Here is a 24,500-nt window from a genome sequence, read left to right on the forward strand (position 1 = left end):
ATGTTAAATATACAAGGAGTCTTGTGATTTTGGTAGAGCTATAAAACATCTGTTTCTGGTTAGACAAACTGTATCTTACTCTTTAAAAGAAACTCACTGTAGTGATTCTTTCCATAATGCCATCAGGCACATAGAATAACAATCTGAGCGCATAAGTGGAAAAAATAAGCACAAGCAAACAAGCGTCACCTACCCTGCACACTCCGGTGCACTTTGGTGAAATGGCTGAGAGCGCATCAGCCCGCACACTTTGTATTACTCTTATCTGCTTCCTTCACAGTTAGTTTTGTGGTTTGTGGTGATTTAGAGACTCGGTTTATAAAGTTTACAGCCTATCATGCTGTTGAATTGCTCTGTGTACAATGACGCAGATAAAAAATACCAGAGTAACACGTGTTTCACCTTTTCTCATCAGTTAAGCACCATATGGATGTCTGAGGATTTCTGTGGATCTCTGTGTGCATTTGTGCAAGTTTCTGTTTTATCCTCTTATTATATTGCACATAACTTGCAATGGGGAAAAAAGGACTCGACTTGAAGAATCTCATTTGACTGAGGGGTCTCCGACTAATAATTTGAATCTTCTGACTTTGAGGGCGCAGCCCAAGTAGAAAGAAAATAGTTCCTACATGAAATTGCTCACAACAAGGTGTGTGGATTTTCTAGAGTAGATGTTGGTTTTGAGTTTTTCACATGTATTTATTTGGCTCTTTGAGCACCACAGGCCGAGTGCCATCTATCTTGTTCCATTATATTCAAAAGAAGACAGCCATCTCTACAGCCAGTATCTCATAAAACTCAGCAACGCACACCAGAACAGTCCAGACGGATAAATATCGCTACAGGTGAAATCAAAAATATGTGTTATTGATTTTGGGGTGAACTGTACCAGAACTATACCAGCTTAAACACAAACAATCAGTTTCATTTTTGGATGAATTTTGGTTAATCTGCGTCATCTTTTTTTCTCCCCCTTTATCTCCTCACTTTGAAAACATACTCTGATCTACCCTCTCTTGTTTTCTGTGACCTGAGGTGTCATACTTTGATGTGTGGGAACATAGTTCAACCAATCTGCTACTTTCTGGTGGAAAAAAATCCTAAACACTAAAAATAATGAGCCATAATTTTGCACCCATCAAATCCCACACAGTTATTATGAGTGTGTGTGTGTGTGTGTGTGTGTGTGTGTGTGTGTGTGTGTGTGTGTGTGTGTGTGTGTGTGTGTATGTGTGTTACCTGTGTGTGCTCCTTGCTGTAGTCTGTGGTGGTGCCGTCCTGTGGAGCAGCAGTGTTGTAGGTGTGAGCTTGTGCTGCTTGGTAGTGCTGATACCACTGCTGCATGGCCTCCTATGCCACACACACACACACACACACACACACACACACACACACACACACACACACACACACACACACACACACACACACGCACATCCGCAAACATCAGGTGAAGAGCGGCTGCAGCAGACAGATGAGTGTTTGCTCAGTAATTTTCTTGTCTTTGCAGATTTTTTTTGCCTCCTCCTTTATTTCCATCTTTCTTTGTCATTCATTAACTATTGTTCCTGCCGACGGCTCTCCCCTTTTCCCCTCCTTTGTCTCGTCTTTCCAGACAAATTAAACCGACCGTTTTATTGGTTATCTAATCATGATTCATTTGTTTGGATGAGTAGATTGTAATTAACATTTAAAATTGGGTTTGTATCGCGCTGCAAATATCAGATATGTCACTTGCTGCTGGAGGAGGAACACAGAATGACGGAGAAGAAAAGAAAGAAAGGAAGAGATGCAGACAAACAGCCAGCAGGGAGGATTCATGACTTGTTCACAGTGGAGTGTTGAGAGAGAGGAAGGGAGCAGGGACAGATGGAAAGACACAGCACTCCCTGCCAAATCCTCTTTCATTCTGTCTGTCCAAATATCCGAACCCATCCTCATTTCTCCCACCTCCCTGCCTCCTGTAGTTACAGCTCACTCTGTCACTGCTGCACTCATCCATCCTCTCATTATCCTTCTATCCATCGATCATATATTCACACCATCTCACATTTTAGGCCAAGCAACACTTATTAAAAACAACTGTGAATGTCTCTTCACTTGTGTATCTGTGTAGTGTGTCTGTATGTACCTGTGTGTAGGCCTGGTTGTACTGGGTGTAGTCGGTGGAGGTATCAGCGCTGTATGGAGCGGTGGTTGTAGCTGCTGCACTGTGGGAGAAGGAGCCGGAGCCCTGGGAGACGACGGGAGCGACCGAGGCGCCGTACACCCCGGAGCCAGGCTGTCCTCCCTGAGCTTTACTCCCCACTGACCCTGAGCAGAGGAGGAGGGAACCATGGAGGTGAAACAGTGAGCTAGATGATAACTTCTGTAATCACACTAATATAGACTGTAAAGCCTCTGAAAATTTGGCTTGAAGTGGTAAAAAGGCATTTATAATATACACAATGATATGAAAGTTGAGTGTGATGATTTCAGGAAAAAGAATCGAAGTAAGTTTAAAACTTAAACAACATTTTAGACTTGGATTAAAAGTAATTTCTAATGCTTTTTAGTTGCTTACTAATATGTACATAAGATCATAAATGAGAGGGCTAATGTAGATTTGGATTTCCAGTGGCTTTAACATTTTATATCTCAGAAATCCTCGGTCATAAAACTGCCCTCTGACCTTGGCTCGGGGAAGTGTGTAACGTGCTCCGTCATGGCAACTGTAGTCTGTTTAGATAAACAACAGTCACTGTAAACACTTGTCGAGCGTGATCCCCTTCTCCAAAGTTGACCCGTGTCTTCAGTGTGAACCAAACAATCCTCACTCAGCTTCTGAGCCAAGAGGAGGTGACAGTGTGATACAGATGCAGTGTATTTACAGTAACACTGTAGCACTGAGAAACTATTAGTGTTTAACATGCTGAACATGCAGACTAATGTTGGTGAGTGATTATGTTGCAGGAGAGTTTTAAAGGAACAGTTCAACATTTAGGGAAAATACGATAATTCTTGCTGACGTTTCCATGAGAAGATCGATTCCATTCTCTCATGTTTGTACGTTTAACATGAAGCTACATAAACCAGCCACTGGTTAGCTTAGCTAAGCAGAAAAGACTGGATAAATCTGTCTACCAGCGCCTCTAAAGCTCACTAATTACTGCAAGAGGTACTGTATCTTCTTTGTTTAACCTATTTAAAAATCAACGTATAAAACTGAGAAAACAGTTTTATTGGGAGGTGTTATTTCTTGGGCAGGTGCAGTGACATCCTGAAATCCGGTCGTCACTGTGAGGCTGAATGAGCGCATTTCTTAAAATACTGAACTATTGCTTTAAGGAAGTTTCTATGCACATTTTGATCCAATTTGACAGATTTATTTGACACGACTCTGGATCTCTGTCAGAATTAATTGGGCCACCTTTCAGCCCTACAGGCAGTTAAATATTGTTCAGAATGAAGGGGAATAAGATCTGTTTCTCAAATCAGATCATTAAGTTCACACTGTAGTTTGCAAATGTTCAGATTGGATTTGTGTGTCTGGACATCACTGACCTGCAGGGGTTGCTATGGTAACGATTTAGGTGTAGTTACTATCTCTACACTGGTGACACAGCTTTCCAACATGGAAGCATGAGAAACGGGCAGAGCCTGCAGAAGCCCTCCAGAAAAGTGCCAGCAGACAATTTATTTCAGCGTCCACAGACTGCTGTTCTCTGTCTTGTCTTGACGTTGTCGTGTGTGGTGTGAAATCCAACTCGAGTTGCCAGAGTGGCTGGACTGACACGCATCTGTAGAAATCCAATTGGAGCAGCATTTCACCACCACCACTTCCAAATGTGGCTTGGATCAGATTTGCAAAAAATCACACTTCATGTGATTTTTTTGCTGCCCAGACATTCTAAAATCAGTCTGGATGCAATCTGGACGTGCCAAAAGATTCAGGATGGTAGTGTGAACAAATTTTGGTCTTTGATAGTCGAAAAATAGATTTTGGGAGCAGTATTTATTCAACCGTAGTCATATAGTTTGTCTTGTTTTTGTTAATAGAGGTGAAATAGTTTGCCCAACTTCAACCGAGTGAGTGTCTTGAGTAATTTACTAAACAGAGGAATTGATATGCTGTTGCAAAATAGTCAACAGTACTGAAAGAGTTACCTCAATGTAGCAGATTGCACATACAGAAGGACAAGATAAAAGTGTTAGTCTTCATTTGTTGTGTGTTTTGGTGCTCACCTTGCAGAACCACGCCTGGCATTACGCTGGCCAGGTTCAGGTAAGGATTGGAGGGCAGTCTGACTTCTTTAGGAGGATCGCCCAGCAGAGAGCTCTGACCACTGCTTACCTACAGCGAGACAAACGGATTTCAATGGTATTATTCACAGTGCCATTAGCAGGTTTTACACGTCATAGAAAACAAACTTCAGGCTGCCCTTCAACCTCTGATCCACCACTCTGCATCCTTTCTATCCTCACTCTTAACTTGGTTTTGTATCAAAACTGAAGTTGCAAAAGCAACACTGTGGCCTGTGGTGCAAACTATGTTACTGCAAAAGTAATAAGTATACCAATCTCGACACAAGGTTTATAAGGTTGCAGGTTTTCAATGTTGCAAATATTCTGTTGAAGAGCTGAAGAGGCTGCGGAAACCAGGGAGGACTGTACTCTGTTAATTACACTTTCCCTCCATTAAAGAGACTTTAGAGAAGACAGCGCTGGGACTGGAATCAGTTCCCCTAAGAACTTCAGCGCTGTGATTATCTCTGTACATTAAATTATTATGGATGATGATGTTAGCATAGCGGTGCTTTATTTAAACCAGGCCTAGTCAAAGAGATGCAGAGGAGCACAAAAACTGACAGGAATTCAGACGGTGCAGACAGGCAGGTAGAGAGGCTGGCAGGGCTGAAGAGAGAAGGCAGACAGAAGGCCCCATACTGTATCAGTAAATAAGGGTGAGGAAGAAGTGCATTATGGGAATTTCCCAAAGGAAGAGCTCTTGAGGGAGAGCAGCTGCTTATGCGCTTACTTAATGTGTGTGTTTGCGTGTTTTGAAGGTTGAGACCCGATGAGGCTAAATTAGGAATAAATACCGTCCACAAGAGACAGGAAGGGTAGGAAGGCAGCAGTGTGGGACTTTTGTTGCTGTTGTCGATTTGATTTTATTGTGTTGTAGCCTATCAACCATAACGAGACGCAGCAGGTCTGTTAAGCTTCAGATTTCTCAGCATGTTGAAGCCTTGTGCATGAGGCTGTGGTAAAGAGTGACACTCAGAGTTTAAAAAGTTGGAAAGATGGTGTCTTTTCTGAATTTCTAAAACAAAAAGGACAAAATAAAAAGAGTATATAATGAATAAAAGTATGCTATGTATGCTTTAACATAAGAGCTAACTGGCTAACTACTTACAGCGATGAACTAACAGTTGTTTCTCAGGTCCTTTATTCTATATTTTTTCACATTTAGTTACATGGGTTTAATGAGCTCTAAACTGCAGAAAAAAGCTAAATTAAGATAAATGCTGCGTCTTCTTGCAGCATGAATGAATGAATGCTGACATTTTGTGCTGATGACATCATTTGGACTCAGAGACTGCAAGTAGTGACCCGAGTTGGAGCCGCAGTAACCTCCTAACTAATTAAAACAAAACGTTGTTGAACACATCAGCATGATGAGATCTACCTAAAATGACAGAAACTGTCTCTGGGAAAAATTTACCTGACATGTGCTTTGAATTTTTACATGCTAACACTGAAGGAGCCAGATTTATGACCAATACTGCAACCAGCCACCAGAGGGCAATGAAGATGTCTTGGCTTCATTTTGGAGAGCTCTCATATTAAAAGAAGAGGGAGAAAGTGGGGTAATATGGCCCAGTGGTGTGTGTGTGTGTGTGTGTGTGTGTGTGTGTGTGTGTGTGTGTGTGTTTGTGTGTATTTACTGTGTGTGTGAATGTGTTCATTATGCTCACCATGCCAGGCAGGGAGCAGCCATCTGAGCTGTTGTGCTGGCCTGCTGACGTAAAAACTCCCCCAGGAGGGTTGGGTGGAGGAGGGCCGAGGCCTGAGTTACTTATCCCCAAGGAGTAGCTCTGTCCCTGCGGGTGGGAGCTCACCATGGTCCCAGGAGGAGCTGGCTGCCTGTCACAGGAGGAGGTGGAGGAGGAAGAAGTGGAGGAAGAGGAAGCAGATGGGGTTGTGGAGATCGAATGGGTGCTGTTCGCTTCTCCTCCCCCAGCTCGACCCTGGAGGTATGGCATCACACCTGCTGCTGACACCACCACTGTGGCACTGTGGGTAGATGATGGCACTGACTCCTGGGCCAACTCTGTAAGAGGAGAGAGGAAAGGAAAGGTGAGGAAAAGAGATGACAGAGAAGGAAAGGAAAGCAAGAGCAAAGGAAAGGAAATGAGAACAAAGGAAAGATAAAGGAGGGGAAAGGACAAAGGAAAAAGACAAGTTAAGGAAGGAAAAGGGAAACAAACAAGGAACGTAGACAAACAGGAAAGACAGAATACAGAGGCACGGAAAAGGAAAGGAAAGGACATTATAAGAAAGAGAAAAGAAAGTACAAGGAGGGAAACAAACAGAAAGAAGCGGGGCCAGGGAAAGGAAAGGAAGGAAAGGAAATCAGAAGAAAGGACATAAAAGAATGGAAAACAAAAAAAGTCAAGGAAATCAGAAGAAAGGAAAAAAGGGAAAATAAAAGAAAGGACAGAAGACGGAAAGGAAAGAAAATAAAATAAATAAGGAAAGTAAACAAAGTAGTCATATTAAGAAAAACAGGAAAGACAGAGTTTAGAGGCACAGCATAAGAAAGGAGAAGAAAGACACATAAAAAGGAAAGACAGAGGAGGAGAGGAGAGGAAATGAAAGAAGATGGGAAAGGGATGGAAGGCATAACAAAGGAAATGACAAGGAAGGAAAGAGCAAGAAAAAGGGGGGAATTAATAAAAAGAGGGAGAGGAAAGGATGGAAGGAAAGGAAAGAAAGTAAAAGGAGGGAAAAGAAAAGAGGAAAAGTAATGAAATAAAAGTAAAGAAAAGGAGAAGAAAGAAACAAGGACAGGCAAGAAAAGAAACAAGTAATCAATGCAGTTAAAGAAGGTACAGAAATTAAAGGACAGAGAAGGAAAGGAAAGGAAGGAAAAGGAAGGAAATGAAATAAAAAGAAGGTAAAAAAGAAAAAGGAAGCAAAGGGAAGGAAAAAGAGATGACGATAAGAAACAAAGTCAATGAAAGCAAAATATGAGAAACACAAAATACAGCGCAGAGGAACAAAAAGAAGAGGAAATTACGTGAAGGGAAATGAAAGCGAGGAGAGATGCCAGATAAACACGTGAAATGCCTTTTCACCGATGACCATCAGTGTCTCTGTCTCCTCTGGACAGAGACGCATCACTCAGACGGCTGTAAACTGAGCACTCAGCCCGGCCGTCTCTGTAGAGCCCGTTGTAATATTGAGAATGGCTCATACATCATCACTTATCATGTTTATTTACAGCGCAGCACTTTGCTCCACACTCCCAATATTTCACTCACTGCAGGGTTTAATAAACACAAATATGTACACACACATACATATACACAAGCACAAAAAACATACATAGACATAGAATCATGAACACACACAATTTAAATTTGCACACACACACACACTACAGGTAAACACACACACAATCACACTTATTATAAATCCAATATTGTTGTGACAAATGGCCTCCACAGCACAATAAAGGAATCAACTCTAACAAGCCTTAAGCTAACAATCCCAGCAGACACATGCACTGATACAAGCCTCACAACACACACACAAAACTGCTAACTCGCACACACACACGAACGCGTCAGCGCACGTACACGCAACCGCTCATTTTTGTGCACAGGCAGGGTCCGTGATATATCATTTCCATTTAAAACAACAACGGTTTTCTCAGCTGGGGATCTGAATTGTAAATGCACTGCAGTTTCCTGGAGGATGTAGTACAGTGAAGTACAACAGTGAGACGTTCAGGTCCCTGAAGAGGGGCGACCCCGACGCCTGACATTAACATATGATGATTGAGGGCTATTTACATATCATTTTACATGTACATCACCCTGTTCTTACACCAGTTACTGTTCAGGAACACTGCTACACATCAAGCATGAAATTCACACTCAGTAAGAAGAGTAAGTCCTTTTTATAGCAGTGAGAAATACTTGAGAAACTACAAACACTCTCTGTGATATTGAGGCATTTGTACAGGCTTTGCTGCTTGAAACAGGTGGCCTCAGCTTGGATTTATATAAGCTTATTTTTCATGGCAAAATGTTGGTTTGTGTTGGAATACAGAGTTGCATACCTGTACAGCTTTCCTTATCTCAACAGCCTTAACACGAGACCGACTCTGAGCTGAGGCACTTAAAGTTTCTCAGTACAATGCACTCCTCTTTTATGGTTAAAACAGGGGGGGGGTTTGGTTATAGTTCAGAGAGACAGACAGAGTTCAGAGGTTTTTTTCCCACATTTCTAGAGCCAAAAATTGAAATGCCTCAGGACAGACCCTTTTTATGTACTTAGCAAAGTCTGAAGTTATGTAAAACAGCAATATTAAGCTATGCTGGCTCACCGCTCCTGGCTACACAAAGGCAGACACTAGAAATCCAAGCTGGAAAAGTCTGCAGTTCTTCCTTAACACCAACTACATCACTATGACATCACTGGATGCAGGAATAACGACAGATTTTGCAGCAGGAGAACTCGGCTTTCTCAGTCAATATAGCAGCACTGAGGGATTTATTGCTTCGACTGACGACTGATCTTACTTGAAAAAGCAATAAGTCCAAGTTAAACCTACGTCATTTCATGGGCAATGAATCATTAACACACTCATTTTAAGACCTTCGCTGAGAAGCTGCAGAGCCACTAGCAGCCTTGATCTTGATTTTACTGTACGTGCCACTCCGTCCCTTTACAAGAAGTCTGCTTTACAGCCATGTGAGAGATTATGTTACACCACGTAACGGGAACAGGGTGCAGAGTTTATTAATCAAAAGTTTTCAGATGCTCTTACGATGGCGGATGATAGAGTGAGTGAAAAGAACAAAACAAAATAACAAACACAGCCAAGGGACGTTCTGTAGGTCTTGCAGTAATGATGCATATGTCATTTCACAAGGACGTCCTGCTCACCTGTAGGCGAGTCTCCCAGGAGGCCTTTCCCCAGTGGCACAAGGCCCGGAGGCCGCAGAGACAAAGCTTTCTGCATCAGCAGCCTGGACGGGTCCCCAAGCAGACTGGAGACCTGAGGAGGAGCAAGGCAGAAGAGGAGGGAGAACATTATGTAAACAATGAGAGACAGAGTGGAAAGGAAATGTTATCAAAAAGAAAAAAGGGAGGAAGAGGACATAGAACACAACTTATTAAGAAGATAAGGTAGAGAAATGAGAAAGAAAGAGGGAGACTAAACAGAAACAAGACCTCGGTAGAGATACGTAATGTTGTGGACTGTAAAACGCACAAATAATTTTATGGGTACAAGTCATGGAAACAGCAGAGTGTTCAAGTATCATATGCATATGATGGTGTATCTTTTTTCCTTTTCTGCATCTCATTTTGCACTATTACAACTGTAAGTGAATATTATTTGGTAAGTCACAGGAAACGACGAGGAAGAGAAAACAAAAAAGCCAAGTAAATATAGATTTTAAAAAGTGAAGGGTCAAAAAATACAGAGAGAAAAATATACAGAGTTTTCTCCTTCTCTGAATCGTCATTATCCAGTTTCTAAAACAACATCAAATATTGCACACTGTGACTTTCAACTTTCACTTCGGCAATTAAAGAAAACACCGGAGACATTTCAAAATATGCAAATCAAAATGCAGAGGGAAATCTCAGCACCTCAAGGTCTCAGTTTAAACAGAAAAGAAGCAATTAGGTGGCGTGACTTTGGGGTTAGTTGGTTTCATTATGCGTAAAGTGCTGAAGATGAAAATGTAAGGGCACATATGCACATGCCCACAACTGCGGCTTCAACTCTCACCACCAACCTATGCAAATTATCACACACAAAAACAGGTGTCTTACACTGCTGATGCGTTTGTCTTTGATGTGTAGAAGCTGTTGTTGTGCGAGCTGCATGTGCAAGAGGTTCTGCAGGACCAGTCCATTACCAAGCATAGCACTCTGCAAGATAAAGGAAAATAGACATTATTGTTGCAAACACATCAAAACACAAAAATTAAAAAAAAAAAAAAAAAAAAAACACCACACAGATGTTGTTGTTGTGACCTGGTGTGCTTTTCCCAGTGTGAGCAGAGCTGTGGTGAGAGGGGGTCTGAGGAACGGCAGGCTGGTGTGACGCCCGTACTTCCCTAAAAACACACACACACAAACACGTAAAACATCAATCAGTGCTTGTCTTTGTGATTTTCTTTTATAAATTCTGTTTCCACTAATGCAAGAATCAATCATCCTCTCAACAAGCACACACAGCCAGAATTATTAGTCAGACAACCAATCCATCAGTCATTTACAGCACATTTTGAAAAATCACAGTTTTATAACAAGCACAATGTTGAGCACAAAGCAAATTGCCTCCCTCATAACTTCAAACTTTTTTTCCAAGTTTAAATTTCATTTTGATGTTGAAGACACAGCTGAAAAGAAGCTCAAACAAACAACAAAAGAAGTCAATAAAAAAAGAGAAAATGCAAAAGTCAGACTTCTTCAAACAGTCCTTATTTTGCACCAGTGCTCCTGACAGTTTCCTCAGAAACAACAGAAACAGCCTTGAGCTTCAGCGCCTCCCTGGCTGTTTTTCACAACTTCGGAAGTTTTTTATCTATAACTGTGAAATGCAAAAAAATCGAATTGTGTTGCTGTAGTGTTGAGGCAGTTAATGGAAATTAAAATCCCTGTTATGTAAAGAAAAAAAATGGCTGTGAAACATGTTGAAACAACCTCCACGCTGAGACGACTTCCACAGTGAAAAATAATCCCAAATGATTAAATATTGACAGCTTTTATTTACTCCTTAAACATCTTCATTAGAGAATTATGTTTCAGTACTCTTAAGTGTGCCATTTTGCTAACTTAAACATATTCTACTTTACTTTTACTGGAACTTGCGTATCATCAAAGTACATCCAAATAAAGGTGCTCATTTTGTCAGTGACAAGCTCAGACTGTTTTCTGAGTGTCTGACAACATTCTGCTTTGTATGATTGAATATGTCACGATAAAGTTGACCTTTAACAAGGGGATCCTTTTCATACGGTTAAAGAATAACAGCAGTTCTATCCCTCTCACCAAACCCACCAGACTCCATTTACAGAAACAGCAATTTCATCATCATAAACACACTTTATTCAGTCGATAAAATGACAAATTATTGTGTCTGTAAGTGGAGTCTGGGGGTTTTGATGCAAGCGATGAAACAAAAATGATATTATCCTTTATTCTTTAACAAAAGGCTCCATCTCTGTAGCGAACCTTTCCATAATGTTGACACTTCTGAGTCTGTCAATGGCAAAAAATAAGCACTTTTAATGGATGTACTTTGACGGTGCGCAGATTCCCCAAAGGGATTATATCACAGCCCTTCTCACAGCTGACAGCTGCAGCGGTTTCACTCAATATTGGACTAATTTCAAAAACATTTGTCACTTAGACACAAAACAGGCTGAAAAAATATCAAAATTATCCCTTCAGGTAAAAGCAGCAATAACACAGTATTGAAAAAGTCATGCATTCAAGATTTTACAATCGCTTCAAATACCAAAAGTAAAAGTACTCTTTATGTTGAGTAATAATCTACATCTTTGATGCATGTATGTGTTCACTGGTGAGTTGAGTAAACAGTGTAATATTTGCCTCTGAAATGTTGTGGAGTAGAAGTGTAGCAGAAAATAGAAATGCTCAGGTAAACCACTTCAGTAAATGCACTTGGTTACTTTGCACCACTGACTTCCTGCAGGGATTTAATGTTGATCTTTGATGCAGAGCCTCTTCAGACAAGAGAGTCAATTTAACAAATTTTACAGCTGGTATATTCAGTCTTCTTTTTTTAAAGATACACTTGGTCTAACTCTTGTTTATGGTATCATAATTCCCTCCATTTGTAGTCACTATTATTGTACTTGCTGCCGTATTTTCACTTCTGCTTCAATTAAAGGCCTCAAAGGCCAACTGCTGTGTTAAACTTTTATTGGAAGCGTGTGTAGCTCACCGAGCAACTGTGATAAAGACAACCTGGTTGGTGAGAAACGGAATAAAATGGTTACAGCTGAGCGTATTTATGCACCATAATTGTTGTCTTTTGTCTTCTAAAACAAGTAATGAATAAACAACAGTTTCCTTCTGCTGTTCATGCTGATCAAGTCTGGAGGAAGAAGAAGAAGTAGTACGGCCAAATTTTAGTTCGTTCAACACCCTCTGTGGTTTTCTTTGTAGTGCTGAACAATTTGAATTGAGCACAGAATAATCCATCCTCTTGCTTACCATGGCAACAACATGGCAACAAGAAGAAGTAAGTTTGTGTTAAGTGATAATCATTTATTCTGACTAGTATGATGTGACTTGTTTTTATTTAATGGACAAAAAAAACAAAACAATACATACTGAGACTGATTCAGTGAAATAATGGCCATCCATCATACAGATGTATTTTGATTTATTTATCTCTCTTTTGTCAGCAGCCAACATGAAATGTAAAAGAAAAGACAAAGTTTTAAATATCCGTCTGTTATTTTAATGTCTCTCAAGCAAGTGTCCCTTAATAAAACAGGCCCAAACATTTAAAGCGAGTATTTTATATGGGCTCCTAATACGTTAGCATACCAACAGAAACTGTATCAAATTGTCTATATAGAGGCACTTTGGTCAATATATGACACAAATATGAAGCAAATGAATGTACCCGTGCAGAATAGGGTTATTTTGGGGTTGTATGTTTTTCCTTTGCAGCCATGTTGGCTCTTTCCTCTGCAGCTGCATTACCTCTGACTTTTAAAGTTACCATGTTAACATCTTATTTATCGCATTTAAATGAACAAATATTAACTCGGGCATTTGTGAATTTATGTCAGAAAAATACAAAATGCATCTCTTTGGCAGTTACGCTTTTATATAAATTTAGGAGGGTTTGCCCACATTCACTCACAAATTCCTTGTTTCAGGATTCAAATCTGAAACTTAAACTGGTCACAAGGCGTCTCTCACCTTCAGGCGATTACCACCCTACACCAGTACACACCCCGCTTTTTTTTGGCTCTTGTGCGAGTTGTGTGAATTACAAGGTCTCCTCATAATAAATGTAAGCGTCAATGCTAATGGTAGCTTCCACCAGAATAGGTAGAGAAAGTTTAACATTTAATCAAGGTCCTAATTTTAGACTTTAATTGTGCATGCTCTTCTTTAAGAGAGCTCCCCCACCTCTCCCATCTTCTTCTCTTCCTGTTCTCATTTGTTCCGCTAATGTCACACGATTTCATTTTAATACCTGATTAGCCATTCATCAAATAATGAAGCCGTCGACTAAGTGATTACAGTATATAGGAGGGCCTAACAGAAGGACGGACTCGTACAATGGATCTCTGATCATCAGCCAAGCCCCTCAGGAGAGGAAAGACTACTCAGAAGTCCAGGAAGATGATTTGCTTAAAATTATTCAAAACCTGCAGTGTGCATGCAAAAATAATATGCTATTTTCAAATTGAAAGGGCAAGAGCAAGCTGCAAACAAAACGGAACATTTTATTTAAGTATTTTGCGAGATTAGCATCAGCATTTAAAGAAGCTGCAAACTGTCTTTTTAATTTTAATAGTTTCAAAGTGGGAGGAGCTACTTCTGAATGACAACAATGACCACCGACACTGTTATGTGACTCACAGTTGAAGCACTAATACAGTTTGAATTACCATGAATTAATGAATTAATTAATTAATTACCATTGAATTAACAGTTCAACAGATTAACAACTGCAGTAGAAAAGAACTGTGTAAGATAAAAAGTAAAACCACATTTTGGCAAAAACATCCAATCACAGAGCTTTAAATTCTCTTAGGTGTGCCGCGAGCAGCAGGAAAGAAAAACAAAAACACAATCTACACTTTAAATGAATCTTAAATTATGGTTTAATTCTGCAACTCTTTAAATATGTTTAGGACTTTTATGCCTTTAATTTAACTTAAGTGAGGACAGGAAATGGGGAAAGAGAGTGGGGGGACGACACAGACACACAGCCTCAATACATGGGGCGCACACTCAACCAACTGAGCCACCAAGCCGCCGAATTCAGCCATTACAATGCAATTTATTGTTTATAAATACAACAATGAAGCATTTCAAAATTTCTACAATACTGATTTATGCCCCTGACTGACTTTTCCTCCATAGCAACAGAGGCCAAGGCTCATGGGTATTGCAGGATTTAGACCCATCCGTCACTGCAGACTGTTGCATCAAACAAGATTTCTCAGAAAAGTTGAGATAATTAATTAATAATATGTGATCATAATATAAACATGCAGAATTGTACCATTATTTGAGAGCTGTGTGTGTCTATGTGATGGAACATATTTTAAAAAATATGCAGATATCAGTATATAGTTAGGACCTGTTTTTTATAATCATTTTGTGTGTGAGGACTCTTGTACAGGACAGTATTACAGTGAGGCAGACGGATGAGACCTAACCTTGTCTGTACCTTTTGTTATCTTTTTTCTCCCCCCAACCACACTGGTGTCATTTCCTTGTGCAGGTGTTACTTCTTCTCACCCAACCTTACACTGGATGTGTGACATCTCCAGTTGTGGCAGTTGATCTCTATCAGCACTCCTCTCTAATGCACTCCCATCCATTTCAGCCCCTCACAGATCACATCAGGGCAAAGCTTTGATATTACCACTTTGCGAGCGCGAGGTCGTTGCACTTGATCTGCTCTAATGGCCCAAGGTGTTGTTCACTACATGATATATGCTGATTAAATTCATTATGTATAATTCTGACGGCTAAAAGAAATCATGAAAAAATTATTGGAAATATTACAAATTCAAGGACTGTCTATCAGACCTTCTGGGGTTTTAGCTACAAGACTTAAAACCAAATGAAATGCTGATCCATGCAGCAGCACTCATCAGTAACCAGGCTGCTAAATTTAGCAGAAAATCTGCAACATGAAATACAAATTCATCCGTGTTTCCATTCATTATCACTACATGAATATTAGAAGTTAACTGCCTTGAGATAAACGGTGGCACTAATTCTCCAGTCAGGTAACATTAATCCAGTGCAGAAGAAGACGGTGCAAGTAGATGATGTAAGACTCAAAAGCAGAAAAACGTGATGAAAAAATTATTTTAAAAAATTTTATCTTTTAAGTGACAGTTTGCTTTGTGCATTAATTTAGAGGTGGTTATGTCTTCTCATTGCTCAACACAGATTTGATGTTTTCGTCTGCCACTATAGAGGGCATGCAGGTGATGTCACAGTAGGCAGAGTCGCTGTGGTTACACTCCTTTGTGGCAAAAAGACGACTGAGTGTCAGTGTTAGCTTTCAGGTTGAAAGCCATGAAAACACAAACAACACATCCAAAACTGGAAAGAGCTGCAGTGCGATTGACTGAGCAAACAGATTCAACAAGAAACTGGAGCAATCTTTTTACAAATTGCCTTAAGAGAAGCAAACGGTTCACTGCAATTCGCAGAAACAACTGGAATCCACGGTCTAAAACCATTCAGTTACCATTTTGTGTTGGGAATGCTGGATGTTTTGCTAAAATCATACCTGAAGTTACATGATGTAGTCAATAGCATTACTTATTCATTAAATATTTAGCATCTTTCATTTACATTTCGCACAACTGAGCCTTTTGTTCTACAAAAGTTGTAGTAACCAAGCCTCATGTTTTTTTCTGCCTTCTTTGCTTTGCGTTATTTTCCCAGCATCAGAATCAAATACATATAGATTCCCGGCCACATGTCATTGTTCATGGATCACTGTTTCTTTGATAAGATGTAAAGGATCACAGCTGAGTCCAACTACTTTAACTTACGCAGATAATAATTTGTTTTACTCCTGGTTTCGCAGATTCCCTTACCACAGGCAGCCATGTTGCAGGATGTTTTGCCAGTCAGTCCGACTGAACGGCCACTGAGAGGCTTCAGATGATGCTTCATGTATATCAATATTTATTCACTAAGTCTGTTTCTACTGCATTTGCCATATTTTGCTTATCTTGATAGACCAACTTTTCCTCCTCAGCCAAACGTAAAAAACTTTTTGCAAAAGGTCACATTTTTGGTGGGATGTTGGGCGTCATCACTGAGCTGTTTAATGCACAAATTGATAACACGCACAAAAACAGGTGGATGTAAAGGCACCTACTGTCATCCACAGTCATACCTCCTCTTTTCCCAGAGTGGTACGGTCTCATAAGGATCTGCAGGGCGGCGGGGTTGGTCATACTGGTCAACAGCTGAGCCAGGTTGGGTTCTGGTAGAAGACCTTTCCTATTACTCAAAATCTGGAGAACAAAAAAATGAACACACACACACGAGTTAGAGACAGAAAAGTGAGACTGTATGTGTGTGTGTGCGTGTGTGTGTGTGTGTGTGTGTGTGTGTGTGTGTGTGTGTGTGTGGGTGTGTGTACAGTATGTGTTTTGATCTTGTCATTAGGAGTCCCTGATGGCTGTAGTAATCATTACACTAGTTTACATCATCAGGATATGACTGCAATGTCAGCAGAGGGGAGTCGATCTGGGAGACAAAAGAAGATAAGGAAGAAAGAGATCAAGTTGAGAAACAGAAAAGGAGCTGGGGAGAGAAAGAGATGTGAAAATAAATGTGAAAAACACGGCAGAGGAAGCGTTTGGAGGAAGAAGTTAAGGTGGAAACTTGAGAAAACGTAGAGGCCACCTTGCAGACATGCACTAATTCATAAGTTCTCTGCCAATTTTACGTGTCCACAGTTTTAGAAAAAAAAACCTTGAAACATTTTTCTGTAAATGTTGTGGCAATCTGCCACAATCTTGCAATGTGAAGGTGTGAAGAACAGAAATCACACTGTGAGTAAAGGCACAAACAAGACAATCTTACATATGATATTTTAGTGTAAATCAGAGGAGAAAACTTAGTGACTTTAAAGCCTCCAAACACATGATTTCAAATTTTACAAAATTTGAAATCGAATTTAAGCTAAGAAAAGAAGAACATCAAGTTTTATTTATTATATTTATTAAAACTCAGCTAATCAACTTCATAAGGACTGTGTGGGTGGATGAGATCTGATTGACAGTGGCCTGGCAACATAAGCAAACAACCTAACAGCTGTCATTGCATTGCAAGTAAAATACATCAACATCAAGTTTTTTCTAAATCCTACAAACTTCAAACCAAGGAGAAGAGAGAAAAAATATAGTATTTCACGTGAAAGCATAAAACCGTTTGAAGGTTGGCATAAAATTGTGTGTTTATGGAGGATGACAAGACTCAAAAGTTGGTTTTCAGGATCTTTAAATAATTTGTCTTGATTATGTGGCAGAGGAATTTTGAAACCACATCACAAGGAGCACACTTTATAAAACAGATGAACCAAGAAATGTTACTGATCCCATATTTGAAAGAAGATATGGATTCTACAGGGGGAGTAACAGCTCTTTCTTTTCAGCACTCGACCAGTTTTAACTCTTAGAAAAAGTAATGTGGCTCACATCGAGGTGCGGCATCTTAAGCTTTGAGCCTGTCTGTCTCTTTTGTTTGACTTTGTACAAATATTTCAAGAACATTGTAGTCTTGTGGCTGAAGTGAAGCTTGGGTTATTAAAAATTGTCACTGGCTGGGTCCTACGTAGGAAGTGGAAAACTGTGTCCCTACCACAGCTACTAGAGTTACTGACATATGTTTAGAGCTTGAAGCTCCACCTCAACCTGTCCATCTCCAGTACGATTCAATTATGCACCACTTACTTGTTTCACCCTGTTTTTTGGTGCTGCACAGGTTTTAGTTGTTAGTTGTTTTGCATTTAAAGCTGCAGTAGGCGACAGTTTAACATACTCAATGCAAAACCGTCCACCTCTCTCTTCGCTGCCTTGTATCACATCCTCTAAGCCCCTCCCACCAAATCCACAAGCTCAAACATAAGCAGAAGGAGTCGGTTACTCTGCAAAACCTCTCTCCTATCTCCACAGTGGACCTTCAGTCAGGGCTAGACTCGTTAAAGCCTCAAACCAAGCCAGGAGGAGGTGCAAAAGTTTAGTTTTGTCTCAGACCACTATAATTACAGTACGCTGAAAGGTCGTTGTGGAATATTTTGCCCAATGCAGGGTTCCTCCACCTTTTCCAAAGTCAAAGTCAAGCACTTTCCAGCATTTCTACGACTAGAAATAATTTTCTGCTGGAAAGAAAGCAGTCCCTCCATGAAACTACTCACATCGATTATCCTGAGTAACTGGGTCATGACTTCTGGAAAGAGAGGCTGGTTTTGTGTTTTTCAAAAATATTGTTTTTGAGCACCACAAGCTGAGTGCCATTTAGTCCCATTATATTGGAGAGAAGGTAGACATCTCTATGACCAATATCTGCTGAACTACTACTGCAACTCACACAACAATTAAGATGGATAAATGGCATTGTAGGCCAGGGGGAAAAAGTATTTTTAAATCAGGTTGAACTGTCCCTTTAATGTCTCAAAATGATGTAGCTGAATGTTAATTGTTATTTCATTCTGCTCTTAGTACACATGAAAGTTTTACCCTTTGTGTTTCCCCTTTTAAAAGCAAAGCTTACATTGCATTTGACACAAGCTTGATTTCCTGGAACTGAACAGATCTCTGCTCACTTGCTCTTAATCGAAAGACATACTGTAAGGCTCATTCCCAAATAAGAATTCAATCACCCATTACGCTGCGAAATTTAATTCAGCGGACTCAAATGAAATCCCATTGAATTAGACTGCGTCAAATCGAATGGAGCAGCCCCTCGCAGATCCTCCTCAGCACTGACAGTGTGCCGGCAGAGCTCGCTGGCTGGCCCCAAAGACACGGCTATTTAAAACAACATTAGCAGGATGGTGATATTTCCTCCTCGTCTGCCCCTGAGCTACAGCATGACTTCAGCTCGAGTCAACCTTGTTTCCTCCCTGTCACATCCTGAAGAGAGAGCTTTACTGACGGGGATGGAGAGGGTCTGACTCCAGCCCGTCAGCAAGAAGAGGGGAAGAGGAGAGACTGGTGCACACATACAGTACGTGTATTTGTGTGTTACAGCAAGAAAAACTGGTGTGTGTGTGTGCCTGTGTTCAACAAGGCCAGTCATAGCTGACAGCGTCTTTCAAGGGAAGAGAGAGGAGGAGGAGGACAGGAGGAGGAGGAGGAGGAGGAGGAGGAGGAGAAGAGCTCTTTCTTTTCCTTTCTCTCGCCGGAGAAAATGTCATCATGCATCAGTCTGTTTGGTTACTGGCACAAAATCCAGCCACACACCCACGCACCAACACACACGCACGCACGCCAGGGAGGTAAGGAAGCCGCGAAGACGGGAAGGCGAGAAGTATCACGTAAGGAGAGGGATGGAGGGAGAAGAAAGGAGGAGGGAGGACGAGGCCATCTGGTCCTCGGCGTTCACACTCGCATTCACAAACTGGAGGAATGAGAGAATCGCCTCGGAGGAGGAAGAGTGTAGCCAGGAGTAGGTCTTGATCTCGTTCTGAAGGTCTGATGTTGCTTTTACCAGCTGCTCACATTCACTGTAATAATCTTAAAGGAGCCTCGGGGTGCTAATGTAACCTCCTCACAGGCTTCAACATTTCCTGTATCTCAACCTCATCCTGGTCTCTTTCTCTAACGATCCCCCCCGCTTTTCTTTCACTGTGTTTATGTCTTCCTTCCTCTTCATGTCTGCCTTATCTTCCTCAGCTAATTTATTCAGAAACACATTTTCTCTCGATGTCTTTTCATCCTCTTCTTTGCGAGTCAGGCTCTGTGACCGTTCCTGCTCTGCTTTTCAACCTGTAATTTTCAAACCATCCATCTCAAGGCTACCATCTCTTTACCTGCTAACATCAATTCACATATTTAAATAAGAATAAAAACTCTAAAGTGGAAGAGTAGCAGTCTGAAATTAAAGAATGAGTAAATTACAGCACCCTAACTGGGCTAATGTAGATGTTGGTCAATGGATGCAAGAAATTTCGTGAAAACCGGATCGACAGTTTTGCTGTTAAGGGTCTTTTTGTGACTTTTAATTGTAGCCTTCCATACACTCAATTAGTGTTATCTAAAATATTTATCATCAGATGGGAGTAAAGCAGCAAGCTGTAATGGTTTCCCATGGCCTATGGGTAAGTCATAATGGACCATAAACCTGCAATTCATGTGAAAATATAATTGAGGTTTTCCACGAGACTGTTGTATTTTGTGCCTATAGGCTGTTCTCCTCAAATGACTACTGACATTGTGAATGAGTGCCACCATTAACTTTGGATTATTAGTTTGCTGGTAAAGCCATATTGTGTTTGTTTCAGTGAGAGCTTATCTTTTTATGTGCGTGTATGTATATGCATATTTATTTATGGAAGATATATTATAGGACAAGTACGTGGCAGAAACCGGTGCCACAGGCCACAACATCTACAGCTAATTTATGATGGCCTAGCTGGGCATTTAAAATACATAAAACTCGTAAACACAGTACAAAACACGCACCCAACAATAAATATGAACATTAAAAAAAACTCAACAACCCAACAAGAAAATATAGAGAAGAGACAAAGTGTAATACCACCAAACAAGAAGCACCAAATTATTTAATGACTACATTTATGATCCTGCTTAAAAAAAAAACAACCAAAAAAAAAACTGTTTCAGTTAGTTTAATTTATTAATTTAATATTTACTTGCACATTTCTTAAGTTACCTCTTGCAGTTTTCCCAAATATTGCTTATGTTTGTAACTTTATGACCTTGGAAAGTGCTTTGTGCTTATTGCAACCTGTTACTATTATTATTACTACTACAAATAAGAAAACCTACCAAATCTTCGTTATAATGTGTGTATTTACTGTGCTCTCTCACATACTGTACATTAAAGACTTTTAGGGAAGACTGGGAAGGGAATAAAACAAAACAGTACGCCAATACACCACATCATAACATCTTTTCAATAAAATACAATGAAGAAATACACATAAAATACACCTATAAAGAAATAAATGATTACAAATAATCCTAATATTGTGCAAAAAATACAAATATAAATGAACCTAATTCTTAATTGAGTTTATGTAAATAATGTGAGTCTGGTTTGTATAATTTTTTAAAATTATTTTGCCATCTACCAAGAAAAATAGCATTTACTAGTTGATTGGTGTATTAACAACCATCAACACTCATCTGTGCATTCATTTACTTTGCTCCTCAGAAACACACTGAAAGAGACAGAAATGTGTGAATCCATCGAGACATTTAGGTTTTGTCGTTGTGTGTGAGACAATTCGGCTTTTTAAAAGCAATTTCCACAGAAACAAACATTATCTAATATTTTGGGTTAGCACAGAGGTATTCACAACACTCTGCCCGTCTCTCTCACTCTCTTACACACACACACACACGCATGCACACAGACACACACACACTTTAACACTCAGATTTTGATTGCAAAAGAACTGAGACTCAGCTTGAAATGTTTACTCACCCACTTTTCTATCTAGATCTTATACCTGTGAATGCATAATTATATAAAAATCCATGTATCCATGAAGATTAACAAGTACTGTTCCTTTTCCACAACTAATTGGAACTTGTATTTACATGTTGTGTGTGCGTGTGTATGTGCTGGGTTTGAATGTGTGTGCGTGAGTGTCATACTGTGTCCCAGGCTGTGAGTTTGGTTTATTTCAGGCAGCAGGAGACAGTGGAGGAGCCCAATCAGTCTATAGAACTATAATTATCATGTCAGTGCCTCTCTGCTACCACAGCACTGTGTAGGAGGGATACCACAGCCACACTACACTATTTCAGCCGGAGAGTGTTCATGTGCACCGTGTCAAACCTCAGTACATATGAACACTGGATGTGAAATAACTAGTTGGCACTGGCTTCACAATTAGATGTAGCTGTGAGCACATCTGCTTGTTCGTGTGTCTACATGCAAGTCTAGGAAGTCCGATGTCTTGGCGCAGCAGGGTAAGGACTTCCAGATTTGAGGAAATGTTTCTATGGAGAAGATTTCCAAAAGCATCCCAAGAGATAAAGGCTTGTTTTTAAAATGTATGTTTATATTTTTTATATCTTAATCCTCACATATCTGTCTAAAGCAGAGCTGGATCTACTGAAGTCATACACTGCTTTTAAATGCTGACAACAAGATAATAATCCTGTGGATGCACTATACTGTATGTAACAGCTACCAACTCCATGAGAGGCGATTCAGGCAGGTTTGCATATAATAAGCTCTTCACACATATGGCCAACGCACCTCTTTCAATTGGGTGCTGTAATTAAACCATGTTGCGCTGCTCTCGAGTTTCTGTTTTGCTCTGCTGTGCCAGATGCTAAACTGTTCACCAGAAAGTGTTGCTATAATTGCAGCAATCACTTCTGTTCATGCGGCATTTCATAAACCCCACCTCCGTCCCACCAGCATCACCCCCCGTAGGCTCTACGACTAAGGCCTCCTGGGAGAAGAGATATCATCGCCCTGCCTACCTGAGGCACGATTTATAAAATGTATGTAAACTTTATAGGAAAATTCTCCTTCATCGCATAAAATAAAATGGTTGAATTGTCAGTGCTGCAATAACAGTTGAGCAAACTTGGTACCTTGGTCAACTTTCTCTTTTTACTGTAAAAGTGACTTAGGTAGCACAGTGAAAAGGGGCAGGACTTGGGAAGGGTGTGTTATCTTTTTTTCAGTTCATGTTTGGAAATCATATGAACACATTCACACAAAAAAGTCAAAAACTGTAAAATAATTGTTCTTTGGTGCCCTTATTTAGAAGGGGTGGTGGGGTTAGACATTGAAAGTGTACAAAAGAGGGCTGAGTTGACTTGAGGGCTCCACTAATATATTTTCAGTCTAACATTTAGACTTTGTGGCTTGTAAAATGCTGTCAGTGCCTGACGACTCAATGAACAGCCTCATACCCACTAAGATCACTAAATATGGTTAAGTACATCTGTCTTTTAACAGCAGTGCTGGGATTCTGCATGAATATCAGAATAGCCACTAACATTTAAAATGGAAAACGGACAACTTTTCACCCCTCGCTCTGCTGTGAAATGATCAACACCACTTTGGAAATAAGAGAGAAGACAGAAGCATGTTTGCTGAGGACGTACGCTGAAATGACCACAATTTTATATTTAAATTGGAAACAGGCGAACGCTATTATAGTGGCACGCTGCGTAGTAATAACAGTTTGAACAATGTTACTGCTTTGCACAAAGGAGAACGGTAAGGGCAGCGATTGGCGTTAGGGTGGAGGGGGTAGTAACAGTAGAAGAAAACATTGGGAGAAAAAGTGTGAATTTAGTCTATAATGGAAACATAATTTTCTGGGAAATACCGTAGAATTGCATAGTGAAAGTGAGGCTTATAGGGAACCAATCAGAACGTAGATCATTATTCTATAACCATTACACTGTGCAATCAACATTTACTTCATGATAATTTAAAGCAAAAACATGTCTATTTCCTCTTCAATCATGTATATTGGTGATATATGCAGTATGTGTGTGTGTCTGGTGGCATATATGGCGGTTTGTGCCGCTGTTGCGAGCATCATACTCACCATACCCTGGGCGGCAATGAGTGCAGCCAGGGTGCTTCTCCCTGAGGTGCCGGGGGTACATAGTGACAGACGGACCTCCTGTCCTCCCACCAGTGTCCGGTCCATCTCTATCAGCACAGCCTCCGCCTGCTCCGCGCTCTCGTACTCCACCACGCCGAAGCCTCGGACAGGGCTGCCCTCATCCTGAGCCAGCTACAAGAAAAAAATGTAACTATTACAACTGTTTAATTAAGGATACAGCTTTTTAAACTGTACATAAATATGTTTAAAACATGTATATTATGAGTTGAAATTGAAACTTTTAATGGTACAAACCATGTGACAAGTCATCAATAAACGAACAAAAAGAAAATGTCATATCACGCACAGATTTTAGAGGAAGGATCAAAGGCTGGCAGGTGAGTTTTCAAAGTCAGGAATCTCAGCTCACAGTGAAATAATTGGTATTGACTTTACTCTCAGCCCTTCACATATACACACACAGTACACACACAATGCATTGTGGTCGGTTTATGCTTCAGGGCAAGAAAAACTTCACTTACAGACCATTTCATTTAACCAATAAGATCATTTATGATTGTGCAACAGCTTTGCTCACAATAAAACGTAATCAGACCTCCTCTGCTTTGTTTTCTTCACCGCTGTGAGATTTATACTTTTGGTTCTCTTACTGAGGCTCAGAATAATTTCATTAATTGGGTTACATTCATATAATTATTCTGGTTGTGTACACAAGTTGATG

At 40.3% G+C, this 24,500-nt stretch overlaps 1 protein-coding gene across 1 annotated transcript in view; it reads right to left on the reverse strand.

Annotated features, from left to right (window-relative positions):
• The window catches only part of raver2 (ribonucleoprotein, PTB-binding 2), a 51,629-nt gene that overhangs the window by 5,528 nt on the left and 21,601 nt on the right, over positions 1-24,500 (reverse strand). Inside the window, exons 3-11 of the mRNA XM_084723544.1 lie at positions 23,759-23,950; positions 16,376-16,496; positions 10,261-10,343; positions 10,057-10,155; positions 9,160-9,271; positions 5,958-6,313; positions 4,225-4,333; positions 2,132-2,313; positions 1,240-1,350 (exon numbers count right to left, since the gene is read on the reverse strand). Of these exons, the coding sequence (XP_084579670.1) occupies positions 1,240-1,350; positions 2,132-2,313; positions 4,225-4,333; positions 5,958-6,313; positions 9,160-9,271; positions 10,057-10,155; positions 10,261-10,343; positions 16,376-16,496; positions 23,759-23,950 (1,365 nt within the window). The remainder of the gene's footprint in view (positions 1-1,239; positions 1,351-2,131; positions 2,314-4,224; positions 4,334-5,957; positions 6,314-9,159; positions 9,272-10,056; positions 10,156-10,260; positions 10,344-16,375; positions 16,497-23,758; positions 23,951-24,500) is intronic.

Source organism: Lutjanus erythropterus, chromosome 7, assembly GCF_056507025.1.
Source record: "Lutjanus erythropterus isolate fLutEry1 chromosome 7, fLutEry1.hap2, whole genome shotgun sequence".
In the NCBI taxonomy this organism is placed as follows: Eukaryota; Metazoa; Chordata; class Actinopteri; order Lutjaniformes; family Lutjanidae; genus Lutjanus; species Lutjanus erythropterus.